Raw genomic sequence first — 25,982 nt, forward strand, 5'->3', positions numbered from 1 at the left:
TAAGGCTCTCCGCTACTGTTATTTGCTCTGATTTTATCCGATGGACGATAATGCTCGATCAAATATCTACACATAGCACTGTCAACTGTAAAAAATATTATCCAGACTTCAGCTGCACATTACACATTTAAGACTAACCACAGCGATGAATTAAAGTCTACACCACCCACCAGACACAATAGAATCGTTGGATAACATTTTAGTAACAAAATAACAGAACACCTAACAGAGCTCCGTTCAAAATCTTACACAGAATATATAAAGAGGAGTCACTAATAAAAAGGAGATAGTATTAAGGAAACTGAAAGTGAAGTAGTTATAAGTATTCTGAAACTAGTGATAAATTCAAAAGGATAGGGTGAAAGTATTGCGAAGTAATTCCCTTTCACACCTTGGTGTCTGTGTGGTGCTTCTGCTTCAACATAGTAAACTTAACTTTTATCTAAAGTTTAAAATTTACAATTTCAATAGCTTGAAAATATATAACAATTACTCTTTTTTCTTTTAATACTTCCTTTCTGAGTTTAATATATATGTGATAATGATTTATTTGTTTGTGTTTATTAATTATCAAACTTTATAAGTTAGTGTAAAGTACTGAAGCCAAGCCAGGTTCTCAACATTTCCAAGTCCGAAATAATTAATTCGAGTAATGCACTCAACGTTTCAAAATACGTCTAGATTACAGAAGTCAATTTAGGTTCTGAACATGTCTAAACCAATACGGGTTACAGAAGCAATGTTTGGTACTCAACATTTATAAATTGCTACAGATTACAGAAATGAAATCGTGTTTTCAACATTTCTAATTCGTCATGGAATACAGAAATCTAGTCATATTCTGAGCATTTCTATATCACTTTGAATTATATAAGTCCAGTTAAGTGTCATATATCTTAGATAACTCTCATGGGACGCTTCTCTGCTAGTCAAAAATCTCCAAATCCATTTGCGTAATATTTGTAAAATTATTTAAGGAGGTAAAAGAATAGAATGCGTAGGATTCAAACCCCGTGTTTGCTTATTGGGGAAATATTGCAGGTCTCAATCTTCATTTTACTGGGTATGCTGAGATGGAAATCAGCAGATGTTTAAGTTATACTAAATTGCATAAACGTTTCTAATCCGTTCACACGTTTGTACGTAATATGAAATATTAAAATTTTATTAATATTATCTCATTATTTTCAAACTATTTCAACATTTCAACATAAATTCTTTTTCTACCACAACATGACTTTATAGTTTTCATGTCAACTATCTTACACATCGAAAGTTAGATACAGCATAAAATATTATATTCAACACAATTTCCTAAAGTTTTAGCATGACCTGTTTTTTGTCTTTTAGTTTTCCAGGTACCGGCTGAAGTTTCAGTTTTCGTACATGTAATCTGTATTTATGGCAAAACTACTAAGGCTCTTGCTGTCGTCCATAATTTTGAGATACAGATCAAAAGAAAGGCAGTCAGCCAGTAGCACTCTCCTACCTAATGGATGCAGTTTAATTCTTTAATGTGCGGGAAATATTTTGTGATATCACTCTGATTTGAACGAGGCTTGCCAGCTCCGAAAATCATTCAGCTTTCGATCTCTCAAGGAAAAGACTAAGTATATTCATATGTTCACCGAAAAACAGTTTCTCCAAAAATAAATTGGTGCTTTCAGCTCGATTTTGCTAAGTCGTAAAGGTGTGTGGTATTAAATTTATAATAACAGATACAAAAAACTTAATATTTTATTTCAAAATTATTTCACAATTATCAAAAACTGAAATACAAATGAATCATTATATTACTTTTAAAAATGCGTATTGTTAATACTTTCTTTTCCAGAATTACGACTTTTCCATATGTCATATTATAGTTGAATGTTTGAAGTTAAGTATAAAGCTACACAATATGTGCTTTACCCACCACGAGTATCGAAAACTGGTTTCTAGCGTTGTAAGTCCGCAGACATACCACTATATCACTGGAGGGCGTCATATTATACATATATAATGCTTTATTATCCCAAACCAGTAAGTATTTTGGAGTAGCTGTAAGTTATAATTTTGTTAGTAGTGGAGTCAATTGCTGCTTCTTACGAGAAAAAAAGGATATTTCACCATTTGATTATTACTGGAAATATTTTGCATCAAATGAAAGTTTTTTCTTCACAGTTGCCTATTTCTTCTTCATAAATAAATAAAGTAATTAAAAACATTACGAGTTCTCCCCCTCCTCCAAGACAGAAGTATGTACCACCTTAACAGAGAGATAACGTGGAAGTAGATTTTGTAAATATACATTCTAGTCATGGATAATCACAGACAACTAGTCACCTTTACTAAACATCCTTATCTTAGCTACAGAAGATTGTCCAGTTTTACTAAACATCGTTATCTTAGCTACAGAAGATTGTCCAGTTTTACTAAACATCGTTATCTTAGCTACAGAAGATTGTCCACTTTTACTAAACATCGTTATCTTAGCTACAGAAGATTTACCAGTTTTACTAAACATCGTTATCTTAGCTACAGAAGATTGTCCACTTTTACTAAACATCGTTATCTTAGCAGCAGAAGATTGTCCACTTTTACTAAACATCGTTACATTAGCTACAGAAGATTGTCCACTTTTACTAAACATCGTTATCTTAGCTACAGAAGATTTACCAGTTTTACTAAACATCGTTATCTTAGCTACAGAAGATTGTCCACTTTTACTAAACATCGTTATCTTAGCTACAGAAGATTGTCCACTTTTACTAAACATCGTTATCTTAGCTACAGAAGATTTACCAGTTTTACTAAACATCGTTATCTTAGCTACAGAAGATTGTCCAGTTTTACTAAACATCGTTATCTTAGCTACAGAAGATTTACCAGTTTTACTAAACATCGTTATCTTAGCTACAGAAGACCAGTTTTACTAAACATCGTTATCTTAGCTACTTTTACTAAACATCGTTATCTTAGCAACAGAAGATTGTCCACTTTTACTAAACATCGTTACATTAGCTACAAAAGAATGCCCATCTTTATTAAATATCGTTATATTAAATGCGTGTGTTTGCCTGAGATTATCACAGACACAGATCATATTTCCTAACGTCTCTAAAGAAACTGAATTCAAACTAAATATTTAATATGCTTGTTTAGACTTTTTGCTTGGGGCTACACAATAATAATCTGCGCTGGCTATACCTGATCTGAAACTGATAGATCTGAGGCAAGGCAGCTATTCAACAACACTTATTCCGAACTCTTGGGCTACTCTCATCCAATAATTGGATTTCACAATTTCTCTTATAGCACACTGAAAAAACGGAAAGAGTTGTTGTGCCAACGGAATGCGAATCAGAACCTTCAGGTTAACAGCCCAAACACGCTGAGTACTAAACTATCCTGGCCCATGTCAAGGAATATAATAACTGCTTCACTGACATATGTGTAACCTTAGTGTTTTCAACCTAACACCTCCTTGGCAGTGTGTTTCAAACTTGGAGGGTTAGTTACAAGGCCGTAAGATTTTAAATATGATCCTATAACATTATTTTTTATTACTATAAACGAGAAGTCATATGTATTGTGTAAAACAGATAAAAATTTTATAGTTTTGGCATAAAATCATTCTTTAGAAGTTAGATTTGCAATACAGCTAATAGATTTGAATATGATATGATGTTTTAATTTTATAAAGATCAATTTACTAACACAAAAAAGTTAAATGTTATAACATCAACCCAAAGAAAAAGATATACTTTTTGTTTATTCTGGGATGTAATAAAATTTCGATTAACTAAACTTAGTTCAGAAATTTAGAACTATCCCTCAAGTGAAACTCAATGAAATGTGTCTTCAACAAATGCGAGGGAAAAGTTTGAATAATGAGGCTAACTATTGATTACGATGGTTTGAAAGCTTATACGCATTGTCAAGTTCTTCGGCTCAGTACTTAAATGAATGATCTTTACTGAATATTTTTATTCTCAACATGTGTTCATTATTTTTCTTTATATATGTTACAGTTAACGGAAAAAATATCAGAATTATTCTTTGAGTGAGGTTTTCTAGCGAAATGTTAGCATAATTATTGTTCCATTACAAGTAAACCAGTGATCGAGACTTCGTACCTATTTTGAAAATATTCTTCCTTACTGTAAAATCTGCAACTTGTAATAAAATAAAATTTATAGTCAGTAAATAAACTCAAAATGGCACAATCAGTCTAATTAAAACATAATTTGTAGGTGAACAGAAATAATGTAGAGAAGAATATGGTGATAAATTAACGTGGAATATCATTCCTCAAATCAATGTTTCAGATACACGCTTCAAGAAATAATTATTAATCATAAAAAGTCTCCTAGAAAAGTCATTTAAAAAGAAAAAGGAGGAACAATGCATGCACTATTTACAAATGTAAAAGCAAGTTTTGACACAATAAAAAAAGAATTATAAGGTTTTAAGTATAGAACCAGAAAAAGAAGAAATTTTAAACGTATTACTTGAAATTTATGAAGATATAAACAATGTAATAAAAATAAACATTAACAAATCAGAAATACTTAGAATAAGAAAATGGAATGATAAGGATGCCTGATAATTCCGTGTTTATATATTATATACAAAAGGATAAATACGTTATATCAAAATGATTTTGATTGTGCAAATATGCAGGCTACCTGAAAACCACAACCAATATAAAATCGCAGTGGAAAGACATGCTTTAAGCTACATTTTGACATTATTTGGGGTTCGTAGGTAGCGTAGTGTGATTTATCAGTTTTAGTAAGGATATATAACAACCCTCCCAACGCAAAATGTGTTTAGAATGGGATTTAGAATTCTCAAGGAGGGGATATTTATTATAATTAATGGCATGTAAAACAAAGAAATATGGATCAACTTGGAGACCGTAATCATCCAGAATCAGACCTACAACAAGTCGTACCCCTGTCGCGGTAAATAATGTTCGGCGTTTTGTAATAAACAATGATTAGTGGCAAAAGCCATTTATGAGCTTCAAGCAACAATATGCAACACAGTCAAGAAGGATCTCCTCTGGAAAAGCAACACAAATATAAGTATAACCAAGTTGCTTCCACTATATATCAGAAATAGAAAACCAACTGATAAAAACTGTATGAATGATACCTACATCCCTGACAATAGGTGATATAATTGACAAAAAGTATGTGTATCTTGATAACTGTAAACACTCTAGGGGTATTTTACATAAGTCAAAACTTGAAATAAATTTCCAATAAATGGTACACAAAAAATTAGTAAAACATTTGAGTAGGGATTCATAATAATCACTGGACATCGCACCAACAGCAAGTTATGGAATAAAGTAGCATATGTAAAGGTAATATGGAATACCGACTTTGTATAGAAACGTGGCGAACAGGGAATGGATTTACCAAGACCAGATTCCAGTCATACCTCAAGCAGCTGGAGAATAAAAGGGATATTCCTGCTATTCATACGAAGCATACATGATTTCGGTGATCCGACTATTGAAACGGCTCTTGAAAACCGTCTTTCCATGGGTGGATTATGGATACCACGTGAGAAGGAATGGTGTACTTGGACACCACCTTCATATGACGGAGTCTATGGAATTGTAGCTACTTTACTGGGCTATTGTAGAGTATTATTGTAGTTAGAAAGAGTATGACTGTAACGACACGGTGAGGCTGAAGTATCGTTTTAATATAACGTACTTAAACTCTGTATAACAAGCAAAGCCATTTTATTTTAAACAGTTAAAGTCTAAAAGAAAATATCCATTTAGTACAGCTAAATTAATATGCAAAATGAAAGCAAATAATATATATACTGGTAAAATGAATAAAATAAAATATATGATTTATGCTCGAATTATTTACAAGCGATAAACGTTTGATAATAGACTGTAAAGGTTGGAATAACACAAATATGAGACAGCAGATAAATAAATGTTAAGGAAGATACCCAACGAAAAGATGAAGTTTTAAAAGGAGTAAAAATGACTGTTGACAGTTAACTTGTTTCATATATTAACTTTACAATGTTGATATCTAAAGAACTTAAAGTAATTTAACTAGTTTTAAGAACGTATTAATTAGTTAAATAAAACAACAGTTATAGTTAAAAGAAATGAATAATTTTACTGTCGATAATGATTAAGCATTCCTCCCTTTCTAAAACCTGTAAGTGTAAATTAAGTGAAATTGTCTAAAATTGTATTATAATTCTAAAATATGGCTGCATTAGCAATAGACTAGACTGTTTTATCCCAATGAAAAATAACTGTTTATAGTGCACGGTTTACCATTTGGCTTTAAATCAATGGAAAATAACTTTATAGATTTTGCTTATGTGGTTTCACATCCCTACAAGATAACTCTTTGTGGTGTATAACGCAGTTTCACACCACTAAATAAACTGTCTGTGGAGTACCATGTGATTTAATACTACTGAAAGATAACTATTTGAGAAATGTAACATGTGGTTTAGTACCACTGAAAGTTATGTATAAGCAAAGTAGCATGTTGTGTAACACTACTAAAACATATGTATAAACAGTATAGTAAGCTGGTTTATATTACTGAAAGAAAACCATGCGAGCAGTATGCCATGCTATTTAAACCCTGTTAAGGGTGTAACTACATTGTCCTACACTTTTGAAAAGTAATTGTATTATTTGTGATATTTTAAGATTATATTACACTTGTGATAGCAGTATACGAAATAGTTTTATGCCTGAGAGGTAACTACGTGAGCAGCATCTCAAGTCATGTTACACCTCTTAAAGTCAGCTGTGGTGGTAAAAGACTGTTCTACACAGAATAGTTGTGAGCAGTATACCAGGTTGTGTTATATCTCTGAAACAAAGAAATATTAGTCACGTCCCAGATAATTGTGTTCATTAACACAAATTTCATCAAATGATTGCAGGTACTGAAGGTATTTTTGGTAAAGCTTCAAGTTGCTCAGCAGTACTTGCATTAATAAAATTTGAGAGCTTCAAGCACCTATGGAGTTGGTGCTTATAGAACTTGTGTTAGTAATGTATCAGACTGCGTAAGCAGTGCACCAGGTTATGTTCGAAAACTAAAAGATAGTTTCTTCAGTAGGGTATCTATCAGATGACGCATCCCTAAAAGAAAATTGCGTTAACAATATACAAAGTTCTGATACATCTTAAATGCTATGGTACTTGCAGTGAATCTGAACGAGTTTTGTCTCTGAAAACTATTTAACGTACACAAGGGTATATCATGCATACAAAAGTATATTCGTTAGCAGTAAGCCAGGTTGTACTATTTTCCCCAAAATATGTTCGTTAGCAGTATGCAAAGTTGCATGATATTTCTAAAAGACAAGTAATGTGAGGAGTGAATAAGGTTATTCTAAGCCTCTGAAAGATAGCTGTGTCCCAGGTTAGCCTATACGTCTGAAAGGTAGCTAACTATTGAGGTATTTCACATTGTTGTGTAGCTCTAAGAGATTGTTATATTAGATATTTTAATCAGGAGTGATCGGCAATTGTTTAATTTTAAGACAAATAATTAAAATACAATGTGCACAGTAAAAAATGTATTTTAAATATTTATTTGGTGTTGTAGGTTATCCTATATTTTTCAGGAAAATAGATGTATTAAAAATGTAGCATGTTGTTTTGTAACTTTGTATGATAATATGTCAGACAAGTTAAACATCATTCTATACCTCTGAAAGATAACTGTGTTAGAAATATTATAATTACTTTATACCACTGACACATCGTAGTTTAGGCATTTCTCAGGCTCTTCTATACTTTTGAAAGATAAATAGCTATGATCAATACGCTGCAGGTTGTTTTATAAAACCTCTGCAAAGTAGATGTGTAGATAACTTGCATGTTGTTATTTTAAGTACGGTAGTATTTAATCATGATGATCGACAAGGTTTCCAAATAATTCACGTGTAGAAAAAATCACCCTATCGAATTACTAAGCGAAAACCGACTATCAAAGTATTGTTTGGTTTGTTTTGAATTCTGCCCAAAGCTACATTACGGCTATCTGAACTAGCCGTGCCTTAATAACTGTGAAAGACTAGAGTGAAGGCAGCTAGTCATCACCACCCAACGCCAACTCTTGGGTTACTCTCTTACCAACGAATAGTGGAATTGACCATTATATGATAACATCCTTACGGCTGAAAGGGCGAGCATGTTTGGTGGGACGGGGATTCAAATCTTCAAATTCAATCATTACTTTGGCAGCTTTATAGACTTATCCGTAGGCCAAAGTAAAGATTAAACTTTATGACTTTGCGATTGTGGTGTTAATTCCCGTTTTATTACTTTTTATAGCAGGATATCTACTTTATTTAAAATTCATTATTTTAATACTTTTGTATACTTATAAAAGATATTTGTGTTAAAAGTAACTCAAGCTTCTGTCTATCTCTGGCGATAGGGGTATTACAAATTTTGCGAATTGTCTTATAACAATGTACGATACGCGTGTTTAATGAATTGCGGATCGTTCAGTATCTTTGTAAGGTACGTTTATTAGATGCATTACAGGTTGTTCTATATCTCTCAAAGATAGCTGTCTCAGAAATGTTGCAATTATTTTATACCTCTGTAAGATATGTGTATTTCACATATTGAAGCTTATTTTGCATCACTGAAAAATACTTATGTTAACAGTAATGCAGTTTATTCTATAACTTAGTGAACATTTACCAGGTTATATTATAGAACTGATGGATACTTCCACAGTCGGCGCGCGAGTCTTGTTTTGGGTAGGTTATTCTGTTATATATACTGTATGATATTATTGAATTTATAAGAAGAATAACCCGTAAAAATTGTTTTTGAGGAAGTCTGTTTGTTTGCCTACAACAGTTGTTCAAGGGGAATTACCCTTTGGGCGGCCTGAAACGAAATTTCTTCATCCATTTGGGGAGAATTTTTATATATATATTCTAAACAAGATTTTGTGGAATGTTTTCAAAAGACAATTATTTTGTGTCACAACGTACTATTACCTAATGTTTCCATATAAGGTAGGGAGATTATAAGGCATTTAGTTTAAACCCCTATTTACCGACCAGATTTCAAAGTTTGTTACAAAAAAGACTCAGCAGATAGCCCGAGATGGCTTTGCTAAATGAAACACATACACTTGTTACAAAAATACTTGTTTTCATAATATATTGTACGTCATTACGAAATCACTGTATATTTGCTATATAACTTTAAAAATATTCTGTGCATGGTTTACACACAGAAATCTGGTGAAATGTTGGAAAACCAACGACCTAAAAGTTATTATAAAAACAGGTTAATTGTACACTTAATAAATGAAGTGTTGTTAAATATTTTACCAATTTGTTTTTGGTGTTGTAACATATTTCTTGCAGTTCATTACGCATAACTGCTAACAGAATAATTCTGTTATATCAGTAGCTATAAAAATAAATGTCTGGTGTGGACATTCGTCGTTCTTCATAATATGGATGTAATTAAAATAAGTATTCGAGTTGAAAGGGAAACTGATGAATTAGGTTTATTTGCCAAAATATTTCAGACTTAAAATTCTTTAATACACAAGTAAACTTGCATGAAACGATAACCTACTTGGTAAGACATCTAACTTGGCGGCGGCACGAACTGGCTGGCCGACACCATTTTCTGCTACACATTCGTAAGTATCAACATCTAGATCTATACGGACAGGTTCCACACGGAGCACGGAACCATTAGGCATCTCCTGGACAGTATATCGTTGAGTGACCACTCTCCTACCATTCTTTCTCCATTCTATTACAGGTTTGGGGTTCCCCAGTACCGTGCAGATGAAACTGGCCACACCGCCATTGATCACTGTTTGGTCATGGGGTGCTCTCTCTATTTTAGGAGAAGCTGGGAAAAAATGAACAGAATGTGAACTATATACAATAAACGACAGAATAAATGATGACGACCACATAAGTGATCGAAAAATTGTCATAAAAGAAAAGAAAATAATCTTGTGAAAACGTTGTGTCTCTCGATTTTATTTAAATAATATAGACTATTTATTGAAACTGGAGTTAAAACACTCAAACTGAAAACAGTGATAATACCCCTGTAATAAACAACAAGATGTTTTCTTCAACAACGCCTGTGTTATTTCCAGAAAGTTAACACAAGAAGTATAGATTAAAGACCGCGAAGATAAACTAATTCACGCTTTAAGTAAGAAATACTGAGACCAGGAAATTCAGCAGTGAAGTAACTATTTATATGACAGCTCATCCTGTGAGTCACCTTAAATCTTCATCAATCGCTTGAAAATTCGAATAATGTTTTAATCTGACAAGTGAGCTGGAATTTTTCCTTTTTTACATTGAAAGAATAAAAATTAAATGACAAATTTTTGATTAAATATTTCATAGAAAAGAGATATAAAAAAACTGATAAGCTCGTTTTGTTTTGAATGCCTCCCTAGTGGTACAGCGGTATGTCTGTGGATTTACAACGCTAGAATCCGGGTTTCGATACCTGTGGGAGCATAGCACGGATAACTCATTGTGTTACTTTGTGCTTAGCTTCAAACAATCAATCAGTCAATTGTTTTGAATATTGATGCTACAATCAACAAGCTATCTGCACCAGCCATCCCTAATTTCGAACTGATACGACTAGAGGATAACGAAGTTATTCGAATGCATCCAACACCAAGTACTGGAATATTATAATAAAGTATTAGGAGTTAATTGTTACTCTTGTGCGTATTTTTCTGTAATGAGACTCTTAGATTTAGAGTCTGATAAGCTAACAACTAGAAGACGCTCAGGTAAAGAACTGTTAAATTATATCTATGTAGTTACACTGAGAACGACCGTAGATGTAAATTGAGTAATTTATATATAATCAAGAACTTGTACCGGATTGTATAACATGTTAACTTTCTAAAGGAAAATATTTCTTGAGTTTGTTTCTGGGGGACGATATTGAGCCTTGAAATGAAGATTGAGCTGGTATAATCTTATTGTACGTTTTAAGCTAAAATCTATATTATATTACAGAAATCACCTTCATGCTCAGAGTTACAGACACAGCTACATTAGAAGAAAAGAATATTCTCTTAATTTATTATTGATAAAAGGTAAATGCAGTTTAAAATAAAAAATTATGATGTCTCCTATCATAATTTAGTTTCTTGAATTTATTTAACTTGCATATTTTTTCTTTCATGGTTTGGGCGAGCAACACAAGTTTCATGAATAAATATCATGTACAACCAGGTACTTTTCTATGTATATTTTCTTGCTTATGCACATGACAATGGGCCATGAATAATACTATTGAGATTTTATTCAGAAGAACTATCATGTAGAACCATGTTATATTATCCAGTAGTCTGTTAGTAAAGACTATCCTATTCAGGCAGATTTCACGCAGTAGAATGTCCTCCTCAAATAAATGCAATCAACTAGCCAGGCTGTCCTTTTAAAAATGATATCCAGTCTAATGTCATAAACACCAACTTTCATTGGGTTCAATATTTTGCGCTCAATGTCTTCGCTGCAGGAAGAAATCAACACAAAAAAGTCTACGGAATTTGTTTTTCGCAGAAGATGAAATGACTATTTCACGGAAAGTGAGAAAACAACAAGATATTTATGAATATTGAACGATCTGTAAATATTATATATGTGTTTTACGAGCTCAAATATTATATATACATATACATTCTAAGAACTATTGCAAAATGTTACATTTTCAAGTTTTCGTGTAAACCTAAAGTATATCAAATGTACTTTTTGGTACAAAGCTGCAAAACAGACGTATTGCATTGCATCTGCTGCGGGTATCAAATATTGAATTCTAGCGTTATGAACACAGAATCTTACCGTTGAGCCACCAGAAGAAAATTAAAATAATTTTGCCGTTCATTTTTTATGTCTCTTAACGTCACAGAGCTAGTGGAAAAGAAAACCAGCGAAGTAAGCAATATTTCAATAGCTTATTAAATATTCTATAATTTCAAACAAGTGCTATGGCCATTATAGGCATAGTTCATTAACATACCTCTTCTACTGATTTATTTAGTCAATTAAATAATTTTTCAGAAACCTGTTTTATTGCAAAAGTTGTCATGTTACAACGTTTCCTAATGTTTTTTCCAAAAAATCAGTATCCACAATTAAAAAAATGACTTACAAGTGTAGATGTGAATGTTATTCACAATAGTTTACAGCCATAACTATGGCACCGTGGATTTATATACTTTCTTTGTGTGTTATATTTGCCGCAGAGAGACCACCCAAATTATCTTTGCTGTGCTTTGCCTTCCTTGCTCAACGTTGTATTCTCTACTAACTCATTAATGATCATCCACAGCTTATTTTAATTTTAAAGTTTAATCCTGTAAACCAGTAAACAAGTCAATGCGTTTATACACATATGACATATATACTCTTTTTTGTTTTTATTTTGCAGAATTATAACACTGGCTTAAAAAAATACTCTTCCACGACCGGGAAGAAGGGTGATATCCATGAACACCCACTTTGAGAATGTTCCTTTCGTTTAAAAACTAAATTGCTGGCACTTTTTGTTTCAATTTGTAGTTCGCTCATCGTAATCGATTTACGCATGTTAACCTGGCAGATGAATGAATATAAATCCAGGACCAAATCCTGTATTCTTATTCTTTCCCTATCTATGGCCTTTCTAGAGAGAATATATTTTTTACAGTTATTTCTTTGTGTTGCTTTTCGACATATTAAGGCTTATAGAATGTATTGCCATATGTTTAAATGCAACTCAGATGTATCTTAGAAAACAGTTTTGAATATCGCTGGGAATGAAGGAAAGGCTTGAAAAAATTATACTTCACAGCCTTACAGTATTCAATCAGATATTAATAAAAATAAATTAAAACAATAGTACGCGTTTTTATTCTCGGCACCGAGATTTGACTAGATCTTGGGATGAAGGGGTAGTATAATTTCAACATGATAAGTACAAGGTATGCACTAACTACTAAGTAATTATTAAATATATTTGTATATATTACATTGCACGTTAAAACTGCAATGTTAAATATATTAGGATACACCCATTTAAAGTACATGTACTGGTTTATAGAGTATCCGTGTCTTAGGAGTTGTCTTTTCACAGAAATCTTTTAAGTTCTTAAGACGTGTATTTTCATTGAAACCTTTAAAACCTTTATTTATTTTACATATTTCTATTTTACTATCTTGTTTCATAACTTAGTGGTTGTGTTACTTGTTATTTCCTGTTGATCGTGTTTATGCTTTCTTGTAGCAAAGCCATATAAGGCTATCTGCTATTTCTGTTGAAGTAATGCGACCCTATGCATGAGAAATTGGCAAGTCAATGTCGAATTTCATATCATGGAGTTTCAGTAAGTATGTAATGAAGACTGTGCCAAAGATCTTGTTTTGTAATCAAGTGTTTTCATGCTGCATTCCTTTCATGCATGTAAAGATTATAGGTGACTTACAGTGTACTTCAGAACAATTATAAAACTGATAAACTGTACAAAATATATTCATACATCACAAACATAAAACTATTTATAACTATTTACACGCGTAAGAAATCCACACCCCAAAAGAAATAGAAAAAACAATTATATCTTTCTATTCACTAAATTCTGATAGAAAAACCTCAAATACATAATCATTCACGGACAGTTATTTTATAGTTTAAGAAAAAAACCTAGAACTTTCATAATTTTGTACCTAAATGATTGATAATTGATCAATGGTCAGTTAAAATTAACCGTAGAAAGATATGGAGTTCCTACGAATGTGAATACTTATAGGGTTATTCTTCTAGTTATATTGCAGATTAAAATAGTTTCATAAAACATGGAGCTGTATGAAAGATGGACAAAATTAAAGTCACAGGTAAGCTAAATAAAACATTTCGATTATAGACTATGTCCATGTATCGTGATAAAGAGACTCTATCACTTAAAATGGAAGACAGTTTCGACATTGTAAGTTCAGCCAGATTACAGTGAAAGAGATTGCGACGTTATCCCTTTGGTTCAAAGAATATGACCTAATTACTAAAACTAATAAACTATGATCTCGCCGCTTCCAATATTCTAGTCTTGTCTGAAGGAAAACATCAAACTGTTCCACAAACTGTCGTGCAATTAAAAATTTCACCTCAAAACTCAAAAAGGGCATCTAACACTATGACATAACTAAGTAAACCATGATTTCGTGAAATGTACACATGCGTTTACTATCTTCCTTAGCAAGTAATATACTCTTACGTCATCTGTCAATCCTAACCATCCTTCTGTAACATTATACGGATCTTCACATTGTCTAACAGTCTTCACAGATACATACACTTCCCCCAACGATAATAAAAAAATACGGCAAAGTTTAGGCCGTCTTCCTTTTGTAATATGTTACGTACCTTTATCTATCATTGTTAATAGAATATAGCTATAATGTATTTAAATAGTTTATATGAGGGAAATGTGTATCAATAGTTCTATCGTAAATATAATAATAATTCATTCAATGTACTGTATGCATTAAACTTCATAAAGAGTATGCGTAAAGAAGATAGGAGTACAATTGTAATCTTGATTTATGCATGCAGGGTAAAATATAACATCTCGTAATGCTACAAGAAATGGAAGTTTAGGTGCACATCATTCCAGTAACCTAATGAAGTGGAAGAAGTATTACGATATATAAACTGCAGTTCAGATAAACACTAACATTTCAACCGGATAACATTAACAGTAGTTTCCAGAACTCTTAACTAAAGGCAATCAGTCTTTACTTTCTGTAATAGTTGCTAAACAACTTTTACAAGCACAAATGTTGTGCATTGTACCAGCAGGAGTGTGAGCAGACAGAGGAAATGAACCAGAAGTCAGATCAACAGTCCAAGTTATTGATGTTGATCATTTGTCCGTGAATGTTTCCGAGTTGATTTCCGCAAGGAAAGAGGGAAAGTTTATCTAAACAGTTTAAGTTTGAACAACAGACCTCAAAATATGTGATATGTAGCGCTGAAAAATACTCGGTTTTGAAACTAGGAAATGGGTTCATGTGATAACTAGAAATAACAGTATTATAACTATAAAGTTTATGTTACATAAATTTAAGTTAAAAATAAAAACGGTTGAAGTAGAGTTTCAAGTGTTATAGATATTGCTTGAAACAACCTTTTGCAAAACCACCCAACATGGAAATTATTTTTGACATTCGTTTGAAGAAAGACAAATAACTAATGATTGATTAATGGACTTCACAAATGCTTATACGTATATTTTCAGCCAACCAAAATATATAGGGGCTCTCCCATAGTTCTCAAATTAATTGCATAGTTTTCATGCAACACTATATAGTCTTTTCTCAGGCATTTGATTTTCTTAAGAATAAATAATATCATTATAAAATAGCGTTCAAATGAAGAGCTGTCTAATATTATTATATTAAGTATTGCCATAATAATAACGTTTTAGATGTAATTCTGATAACATTTTGAGAAAAACGCATCATGATGTTGTACAACAGCATTTAAACAATATAGTGTTACATATACAGGTCTGTGGAGTGCAAAGAGCACCACCTCTTTTCTACCATCAGTTATAGGTAAATGTTTATGTATACTGAAAGTGTTGATCTTAATATAAAAAGTTGGTAAGCGGAACCAATAACTTCCTCTTCACCTTAAGTATTCACAAAACTGGGTTAGCCACCAAAAATATCACCTATGTTCCCTGTTAGGAATAATTATTATACCATGACACAAACTACAGAAAGTGACACTGATCTTTTCTCCTAGCAAGTCATTGAATGCTCTAAAGATATAATATTCCTTGCTTTGTAATGAGAATGACTCCAATCGCGTAGATGATGTTTGACTTCTAAAGAAAACTGGCATTTTTGTTTTTCCTTTATAGTGTCTTGTTTTCTTCGTCTGAAACAACTAGAGAATAACGTTCAACGTTTACTTTTTCGGATACTCTTCAATACTTTAGGCTCTCAGCTTGAACTACAAAAAAATAAAATAAAAAAAATTTAGACCTAAGATTTAAACACCTCTCTCTCCAGTCAACACATATCACGAGCACGTGTCTAAGTTTTAAATATAATATTGTTTGTTTATTTTTTGTATGTAAAGATCATTATTGTGTGCAAAATTGGATTCAGTATTTTTATAATATGTTTCTGGTGAAAACTACCCTAATAATATTCTCGTAAATAATGTCTTATACCTGTTTGTGTGTGAAAAGTTTTAAGACTATCCTGGAGAAAACTGTTCAGTTACTTTATTAAGCAGGATATATTTACGTCAGATTTGACATGGGCAGAGAGACCAACAAATTCCAGAAAAATCTTTTTTCAAATTAAAAAATAATCAATTTTATGAACTTAACCTTGCCAATCACGATTCGCTTAATCTATAAAATAAACAGCAGTATAGGAAACATTCCCGAGCCATTTAATTTAAGGTAACATACGTCTTTTAAGACTGCAGTCACGTAATTTGTGATGTAGTTTATTTTTAGTTGTTGAAATAGACATGTTTAAAAGTCCGTCTTTCATACAGCTTTCTGATAGCTGTCTTAAAGCAGCCTTTCCCTATACTTACACTTCAAATATCGGACGTAGTCTCTGTTGGAACTAAGGTTTCCTGAAAATGATGTAAAGCTTCATGAAGTATAGATAAGATAGAGAAACAGATTCAATGGTATAAATAGGAAACAATGTAATCTTAAAACAGAATTGATGAAATCATAGTAATTTATATAACACTCAAATGTGTTAATATTTTGATAGCAGGTAATCAATCATTCGAGAATACGCGAATGAATGTGGGCGTGTGACAGATTTTCGATTAGTATTCCAAGTTGCTTTGTTTTAATACAAAATGTTGGCCGAAAAACATAAATTTATCCATTTAACTTCTCTAAATATTAAACGAAAACTACATTATAACATGTCACTTAATATGTAGCGTATGAAACGCAGAATAACTTCATATTATTACAGTTTACAGATCTGATTATTGCATGATAAATATTTTATTTCTATTTTTTCGAGCTGTTTATAATCAATCAAACTCAAAGGACCTATTCTACACGTCACATCTTGAGGCTCAGCCAGCTATAGGTGTACAAATCTTTATATAACCTATTCTACACGTTTATATATTGGGGCTCAGCCAGACGTGAAGGTGTGCAAATCATTATAAACATAAAATTATTGTTGAACCACAGAAAACATTCCTAGAAAAAACGCTATATCTCAGCGTTCACACAGTGCAGGTGCTGGTGTACTTTACAGAATATATAAAGATGCTCGTTTCATCTATTACTTTTCACCCCCCCCCCCGATCTTAGAATTACATCTTATGTTTCTAAATTTCACGTTTGCACTACGTTTGAAAACCAATCGTTAATATATTTTCAAAATTTCATGAAACAGCAACAAAACAAAAAAACAGACGAAATGAGACAAACATGTATCATATTGTAATGAGGGTAAAATAAACCATGACTTTAACAACGTATCTTACAAATATTGTTATAAATTTGTCAAGGTACGATTTTCACCTGAAGTATTCATTATTCTAAGTTATATTAAACTTCGTTTCTTACTGTAGTTTTATTAACAAAATATACTACACACATACACAGAGATTTATATACAATAAAAGCACTGAGGTCGTGGGTTCAGTATGGATTATTTTCCACATTGTGTCATTTATTTCACTGTCTATCTATTAATTCCAAAATAACACAATAGTATATCTCTTTATATCTTCTGAACAATACTAGAATCAGTCTTACTTAATTTGTCAAAAACATGCAACTTCTAATTGTATTAAGTAATAGGATATCCATATGAAATTGTATACATCATAGCTACAATTTAAATGTGGTGCATAAGTCACAATGCATTGGTTCACGTAATGATACACAAGTAATGTTTACTTTCTGTCATAATTATCAAGATCTTCTAAATTTCAGTAAACTATTAATCACATTATATCACGTAAGCGTCACTGTGTATCACTATTTATAATCTTGAAACTGAGCCAGATGTTTGAATGATTTATGAAAAGCGGAAAATTTCCAAACATTATACGCAGTCTTTATATATATATATATAGTTTTATTCAATATTTTACACAATATTTTACATCGAGCTACATCGTTTAATTAATATATACTTGTTTGAGAGTATCGTTAAAATTTTTAGTTGCCAAAAGTTTTGTCTTTATAAAAATATTCTAGAACTAGTGATTTGTAACAAATTTAAAGCGGTTTTACAAATCAGGAAAAGATGGAATACACGCAGATACATAGTACGGTAATAAAACATGTGCAAAACTTACCCAGACTGTGTAGATTTAATGACGCGTATTTTCTAGTCACATGAACATCGTAAAAAATCAGTGACACTTTTAAAAGAGTTAGTTATAAACACTCGTTTATAGAATCACAAGAGTAGACTGACTTATAAGAAAGGATGGTTGTTGGTAGCCAAACAGTCCATCTTTAGTTATATAATAGTCAAAAATTTATTTTATAGACCTGTTACTGCTCATATATTATAACAATTTCATGGACCATTTTTTTAGATTTCATGTTTATTCTTTCCTGCTCGGAAATTCTTCGTGAGTCAAGTGAAACTGTATGACTCAAAACAAAACACCTATCTTTTTCTCTATTTCATACACAGAAAGTTACCTCAGTAGCAATTATTTAGTTAAAGTTAAGTGTAAGCACTTTCGCATCTATATCTCTAAAAAAAACTATATTTTATTACCTCAGTTATTAAATCCCTAAAAGAACTTTTATTAATTTACAACTCAAAGAAACGTTAAGTTCTAACTCTTGTGTTTTGATTGACTATTGTGTTTTTGAACTACGTAATAGTCAAAGTATCAATTTCCAAAAGACAGAATTTTCGAATAATTTATTTCGTGCAACCTACTACAATACTTATCCAACAATAAAGGTTCAGCCGAAGAGCTATCACCAAAAACGACTGTTTTTAGTTTCAGAATTTTCGCGTGAAGCTGCAAAATCGGCAAAATATAGCTGTCCCTATTTTTGAAATGGTAATTAATACCAGCACCCACCACCACACAAACCTTTGAACTATTCTTGTTTGACCGAACAGAAAGAGCTATCTCAAAGTGCGAAGCGTATTTTTATGGCAGTGAGACGCAAACCGTAAATCCTCAGATTCACTCAAAAATGTAAGTCTTCTTATATAAAAAAAAGTATTTCTCTTTTTACAGAATCTGGTAGAATATATTAGGAAGCAAAGAATTTTGGAACATTCGCACTCAATGCTTAGTGATGTTAACAAATTCGGTTATGATATACCCTATGTTTTTAAAATATATATTTTTTCATATTCTGTCTATTTGTGTATGTATATATAATTTAATGTATTTATATTTATTCCTGGTTAGTCATCTATAGTCATAACAGATTAAAGCTTGTGGTAATAGCACTCACAAAAAGCTTTTGGATATCCTATTAAATCAAATCCAAAACGTCGAAATTAAACAATTTAACCAGGGAAAAGTAAAACAAGAGTGGGGAGGTGCGTGGTTAATATTTTTACTTGCACTTTAAAATAGCAAAGAATTAACATTATTTTTGTTCGGATTGTAATAAACTATAAATGCATAAATACTGAGAAAAAGTTATTTCACGACATAAACATTAAACAGAGTGATTTATAAAATATATTAGAAATAAAAATGATGTTCACTGTCCCTTTTCTTTTTAAATCAGGGCACACACAGAGAGAAAATACAACGGTGTCAACGACTGTTCAGAAAAATGTATTCTAAAAACACATTTAAATTATTACACGTGCATGTATCTACTATCCTAAGTATAATGTATAATGGAAAAATATTAGGTTGAGGCATTTCACACAAACGGTAGCTTCTTTTGACTTGGTAGATTTGTTTGTTTTTTTTCAAATTCGCGCAAAGCTACACGAGGGCTATCTGCGCTAGCCGTCCTTAATTTAGCAGTGTAAGACTAGAAGGAAAGCAGCTAGTCATCACCATCCACCGCCAACGAATAGTGGGACTGACCAAACTTTATAACGTCCCCACGGCTGAAAGGACGAGTATGTTTGGTGCGACGGGGATTCGAACCTGCCGCCCTCAGATTACGAGTCAAGCACCCTTCCCACCTGGCCATGCTAGGCCCAACTTGGTAAGAGTTAGGTATTTAAACAGAAGCGTTCAGTAATTCGTTTTACCTCTTTACCTCTTTCACATTTTATATATTTCATACCGACCTGTAAGCCACCTTTTAAGGATAAAATGAATCATAAAATGAGGATAACTTCGGATCACCAGCAGATCTTGTTTCTATTTTCATGATTTCTCTACTAACGTTTGAGACAACCTAAAGGCAATACACGCAAATATAAAAAAAATGAATCTGTATAACTTCAAGTTAAACTCAATAGACTAAACACAAGCGTTGCTTTAGACTCAGTGCTTCTCAACTTAGTGAATTTTTCTTCCACTGGGTAATGAGGCCAGAATCAGTGGGAATGAGAGTGAAAGGAAAAAAAGGAACTTGTGTAACTCCAAGTTAAACTTAATAGACCAAACAGAGGCTATAACATTGTGGCTTTTGAGTCAATGCTTCTCAATCTTTTCCGATATCATTCAACTCAGCAAGTTTTTCATAACAGTTCATTCACTCAAGTTCGAAAAAACAAGCAGAAAAGAACTAAATTAAAATTCAAAATTCTTTTGCGTAGCTTAAGTTTACAACAAACTACAACTAGAATGAATACAACATAAAAAACAAACAAATGCATTTATAGAACTGCAACTAGAATATATAGTTATAACTAACAACTATTTCAGTCTTGAATTTGTTGTATAATTGATAAAACTTTTTACCCTGTTCATTACACCTTCACTATCTTTCACGCTGATTCTGGTCTCATTACCTACTGGATGAAAAATTCAATCAGTTGAGAAGCACTACTACAGACCACAAACTGAAAGTACACCATATATTGTTGAATGCGATATAAATATTTAATTGCTACTCGACGCTTCATGACTTTTAATTGCATGATCTCGTGAATATGTATTTAACATATCATCCTTATTTCAATAGTTTTTCTTAATAATACTTTGTTTTGATTTCTTCCGAGATTCGATTGTTTTGTTTTTAAATTCATCAGTGATTTACGTAAAATTATTTCATGGAACTCCATGGCATTTAATGAGAATATTTTACTTTTAATAAATTACTACACACACTTCTTAAATTCACCATTTTTTTTGTATATGAACATTATTTTTCAAATGAATCTAAATGCTCTTTTTCAGAACTTTTCAAATTTTTAAAATTTGTTTCAACTTTTCAGAAATGTGCCGAAGTATATTGATTTTTATCTATCTCTTAATTTTAAATGTTATTGGAGTTACTGTTGAGTCATGACATCTACCAATCCAAAGCACTGTTGAAAGTTGCGATGCTTTGCTTCAAGAATAATTCACTATATATGTGTGTGAGCGAAGTCATGTTCAGTATATGCGATGATAACGTTTGAGCAAAATTTTACTTAGCATATGTAGTGATGAGGTTAGAGCGAAGTTCTGTTTGATACATGTGTGTTCAAAAGATTCGAAAGAAGCTTCGTTCGACATATATAGTTATAAGACTCAAGTGCTAACTTTCCTCTGTCTAATGCACACACGTAGTAATTTTTAAATTAACCGTAACCATTTGTTTAACAACATCATTGAACTATTCTGTCAACGCTTTAGGTCTTCGAAGTAATTGGGAGATAAACAACTTTCACGTTTTCTGTCACGTTAGGGTCCTGTAATAGTGTGTCATGTAAGTATTTAACTTAATATAGCATTAAAGGGAAGTGATATTCACTAAAACAAGTACCCAACATGAAATAACGAATTTCTATTAAAGTGTTAAATATTGATTAAAACTTAACGGTATGGTTTACCTAGCGCGAGTAATAATCTCTGACTTAAGTAGGCAGCAATACAGCAATAATACAGTTAAATTCCACCTCTGACTAGTAATTTGATTTGTTTAAGAACGAATAGTGTGTGTATGTTTCAGGACACATCTTGCAATGATATTTGGCGTATTGTGACCAATGAAATACATTTCTAGGTCAAACTACACAAGGACACTTCCGACGTTTGTCAATCAAAAATGGACCCGGCATGGCCAGGCGGGTTAAGGCGTTCGACTCGTAATCTGAGGGTAGCGGGTTCAAATCTCGGTTGCATCAAACATGCTTGCCCTTTCAGCCGTGGGGGCGTTATAATGTGCAATTAATCCCACTATTCGTTGGTAAAAGAGTAGCTCAAGAGTTGGCGGTGGGTGGTGATGACTAGCTGCCTTCCCTCTAGTCTTACATTGCTAAATTAGGGACGGCTAGCACAGATAGCCCTCGAGTAGCTTTGCGCGAAATTCAAAAACAAACAAACAAACAGTCAAAAATCATTTTCACAGGGTAATGTGACATTAATAATTACCATTGGAGGAATTGGTAATTACATACGTACAATTTATCCTGTAGTTTTACCAATTAAGAATATTTCACAAATACTGAAATACATTATTTAGATTTAAACATTAAGATAATCAGTAATTAACGTAATATTAATAGTTATGACGAAAGAAATGATTTTACATTTTAAATTTTTGGATTTCCCCCTCTAAAGAATAATGTACCATCAAATGCCAGACAGAGTATTATTCACTCACAGCTTCTTATGTATTGTAGAATTTGTAGTAATATACAACTCTTAATATCTTATATTAATATATTATTACAAGAATAAATTTTAACGGGTTCGAAGAGGAAACTTTAATTAAATATTTTAAATTATTTTATAATAAATATGAAAACACTTATACAATTTTGAAAATAGTGATTTAAACAATATTATACTATGTACAATAAAAATAATTTCTAAAATTTATCGTAGAAGAAATAATTTGACTTACTTTTTGGGTCTCTTTTGAAAACAACTTTTGTATGTGATCTTGTGTACTAACTCTTTAACTGGAATTAGCACTTTGGTATTTATGTCCAAACAACATATTAGGGGTTGGAATGTTAATATCAAAAACAGTTTTACTGTCTCCTCCAATAATACAATATATTATGTTATTTTTTTCTGCTTTTTGTTTTATTTTTTCTCGTGAGCAACCTCCTTCCCACACCTGGTTGCAGACAGCGAAAGGTGGTAAAGATGTGAGACGTTGTCGGGTTGAGTACCCACATCTGCTCAATTTTTTTTCTCTCTTAAATAATGTTAGGCTGTCAAAGTTAAGGTTAAACTCAGTGTACCCCCAATGCAATCTGAATCTTACAATTGCCAGTACCTATATAAACAGAGGCACATTACAAAATGATCCACCTTATAAGTTAAGCCTCGGTGCTGAATGGATATTTGTGTTGTGGCTGCGACTTTTCTCTTTTCTTCCCATGAATTTACATATAAGTATACATAATTACATATATATATATATTTTACTGTCTGATGGTATGTATTTCGTTTTTTCCCTAACTAAAATGTTTACCATAATGATCATAAATGCATAATAAGGTAATATACACATTCAACTTATTTTAAACCAAAGTTATAGCTTTAATTTTGGTGATCTATTTGTGACTTTCCTGGTAAAACACAAATATCTTAAGTTAACATTACTATGAGTTTTTGTGAATGAATGCCTCAAGCAAGTGTAAACTGTTTATTATGATTCACGTCTTTCAGAGTTTGTTCAAACAGAAATTTGTTACTGCTGTATGCACTTTATTCTTGTGACCCGACATAACCAGATGGGTTAAGGCGTTCGACTCTAATCCGAAAGTTGCGAGTTCGAATCTCCGTCGCACCAAACATACTCGTCCTTTCAGCTGTTGGGACGTTATAATGTGACGGTCAATCCTACTATTCGTTAGTAAAAGAGTAGCCTAAAAGTTGGTGGTGGGTGGTGATGACTAGTTGCCTTCCCTCTAGTCTTACACTACTAAGTTAGGGACGACTAGCGCAGATAGCCCTCGTGTAGCTTTGCGCGAAATTAAAAAAAACAACTTTATTCTTTTCACATTATGATTTTTTATATTTCGCATGTGATTTCATGACGAAAAACAAGGTTAACAATAATTTTATACAAACTGTGGTTTATAATTATTTTAATGCAAGATAAAAATAAGACCAAATTATTTATAAAACTGGATACGTAAAAGCCAAGAAAAACAAATGTAAGTGCGAAAACAACATGACACTGTAAAGGAATAGTAAACATAAAAGAGCAAGATTAAGACAGGGAAAACACATGCATGTCGTGATGGTAAACTTAGAAAATGATTTTCATCTAAAGTTAAGCCTCTCTTAAATTAGATGTGGGCATACAGGTAAAAATATTTTATTTTTGATAAGTCTCTTATAAGAATCACAAGATGCTCGTGATGAACCTTCTAAAGCCTGCTTTTGTCATTTGTCAACCTCACGTCACCAACGTCGCTATAAAGTGGCAACAAAAACAACGTACTTAGTTAGACAGTAATATACAGTTTATTTCGCAGGAATAATACATATCTTAAAACTAGAATTTGTGACATTTATTAAAATATTTTTGAGGATGACATAGTTGATATAGACTCCAAGTTAGAATCTTGTGTAAATGCATGCATTCTCACACACACTTTATTAGCCAGTAATAAGTTCATAAACATTATATTTGACAATTTATGTTAAAAGAAAAAATATCATTAAAACTGTGCTTAATCCACCATGTGCCAGCGTCATTTATTGATCTATGAATTCACATGCCCGGTGCAACACCTTACAGGACTATCTGTGCTCTGCTCACTACGGGTATCGAGACCTGTGTGAGTTTGCAGACATACAAATGTGCCACAAAGGAGCAGTAAAGAGTAAAGCTATTATAGATGATCCTGGTATTCGATCACAAAATCTAACTGTTCTACTTATCGTATATATACGATAAAATCAAGTAATTTTAAGTTTTTGGAATATTTTTCCGACTTCAGTGACTCAGAATATTTCCCTCATAAAGCCAGTCTGAGGTCTTGACTTTTAATAATTGATAAAATGATAAAACAACAATACGACCCCTAATTTAACTCTAGCTACACGAAAACCAAGACATGTAAATAAAATAGGTTAACACAATGAAAAATTGTGCTTAAAACGTGTTCTTCGATACATGACAAATTAAAAATTTTACTTGTGGTGTTATATGTTTGCAATCACTTAATCCAGAGAAAAAGTATTGAAATGATATGTAAGTATGATTGTGTGTATAAGATGTGTAATTTTAAGTAAATTAGCTATTAAATTACATTTAGTTATAGACGAATATTGTAATTATTATTTTGTACAGAGAAGTTACATATCTGTTACGTAAATAAGAATAGAGCAAAAGGGGTCGTTCCTGTTACCATAGGTACGATCTACTACAATCGCTAGGATTGTTTGTTGTGAAGTTAAGTACAAAGCTACACAACAAGCTCTCTGTGCTCTACCCACCACGGGTATCGAAAGCCGGATTGTGGCAATATGAGTCTGCAGACATACAGCTGTGCCACTGAGGAACAGCCCCCAGGCAAACCGATACGTTCTTTCTCTGTATAATAAGTTGCACTGAAACACAAGGTGTGAAAGGTACAGTAAATAATCCTTTCATTTCATCAATTTATGATATTGCTGTACTTAGTATGTCTTCATATACATACCACAATGGAAAAAGTACTTTCAGAACGAGTTCAATTAAAATAAAACGTTATTCATTATTAAAGAAAGATAGTGAGACTGTGTGTATACATAAGTCAATAAATTCATATGATATTTACATACACAAACCAAATATATACTTCTACTCTAAACTCCACGCGATGAAATCAGTTTTACGGTCTAAGTTTCGTCAAAATAGAAA

The 25,982-nt window shown here is 32.1% G+C and overlaps 1 protein-coding gene across 7 annotated transcripts in view; it reads right to left on the minus strand.

Moving 5' to 3' along the window:
* LOC143244803 (tyrosine-protein phosphatase Lar-like) overlaps positions 1–25,982 on the minus strand; it is a 313,630-nt gene that overhangs the window by 122,638 nt on the left and 165,010 nt on the right. For 5 of the 7 annotated variants that reach the window (XM_076490151.1, XM_076490157.1, XM_076490152.1 and 2 more), the window contains exons 3-4: positions 16,622–16,663; positions 9,608–9,892 (exon numbers count right to left, since the gene is read on the minus strand). In XM_076490151.1, the coding sequence (XP_076346266.1) occupies positions 9,608–9,892; positions 16,622–16,663 (327 nt within the window). The remainder of the gene's footprint in view (positions 1–9,607; positions 9,893–16,621; positions 16,664–25,982) is intronic. The other 2 variants (XM_076490154.1, XM_076490153.1) reach the window with 1 other exon arrangement.

Source organism: Tachypleus tridentatus, chromosome 2 (assembly GCF_004210375.1).
Source record: "Tachypleus tridentatus isolate NWPU-2018 chromosome 2, ASM421037v1, whole genome shotgun sequence".
Classification (NCBI taxonomy): Eukaryota; Metazoa; Arthropoda; class Merostomata; order Xiphosura; family Limulidae; genus Tachypleus; species Tachypleus tridentatus.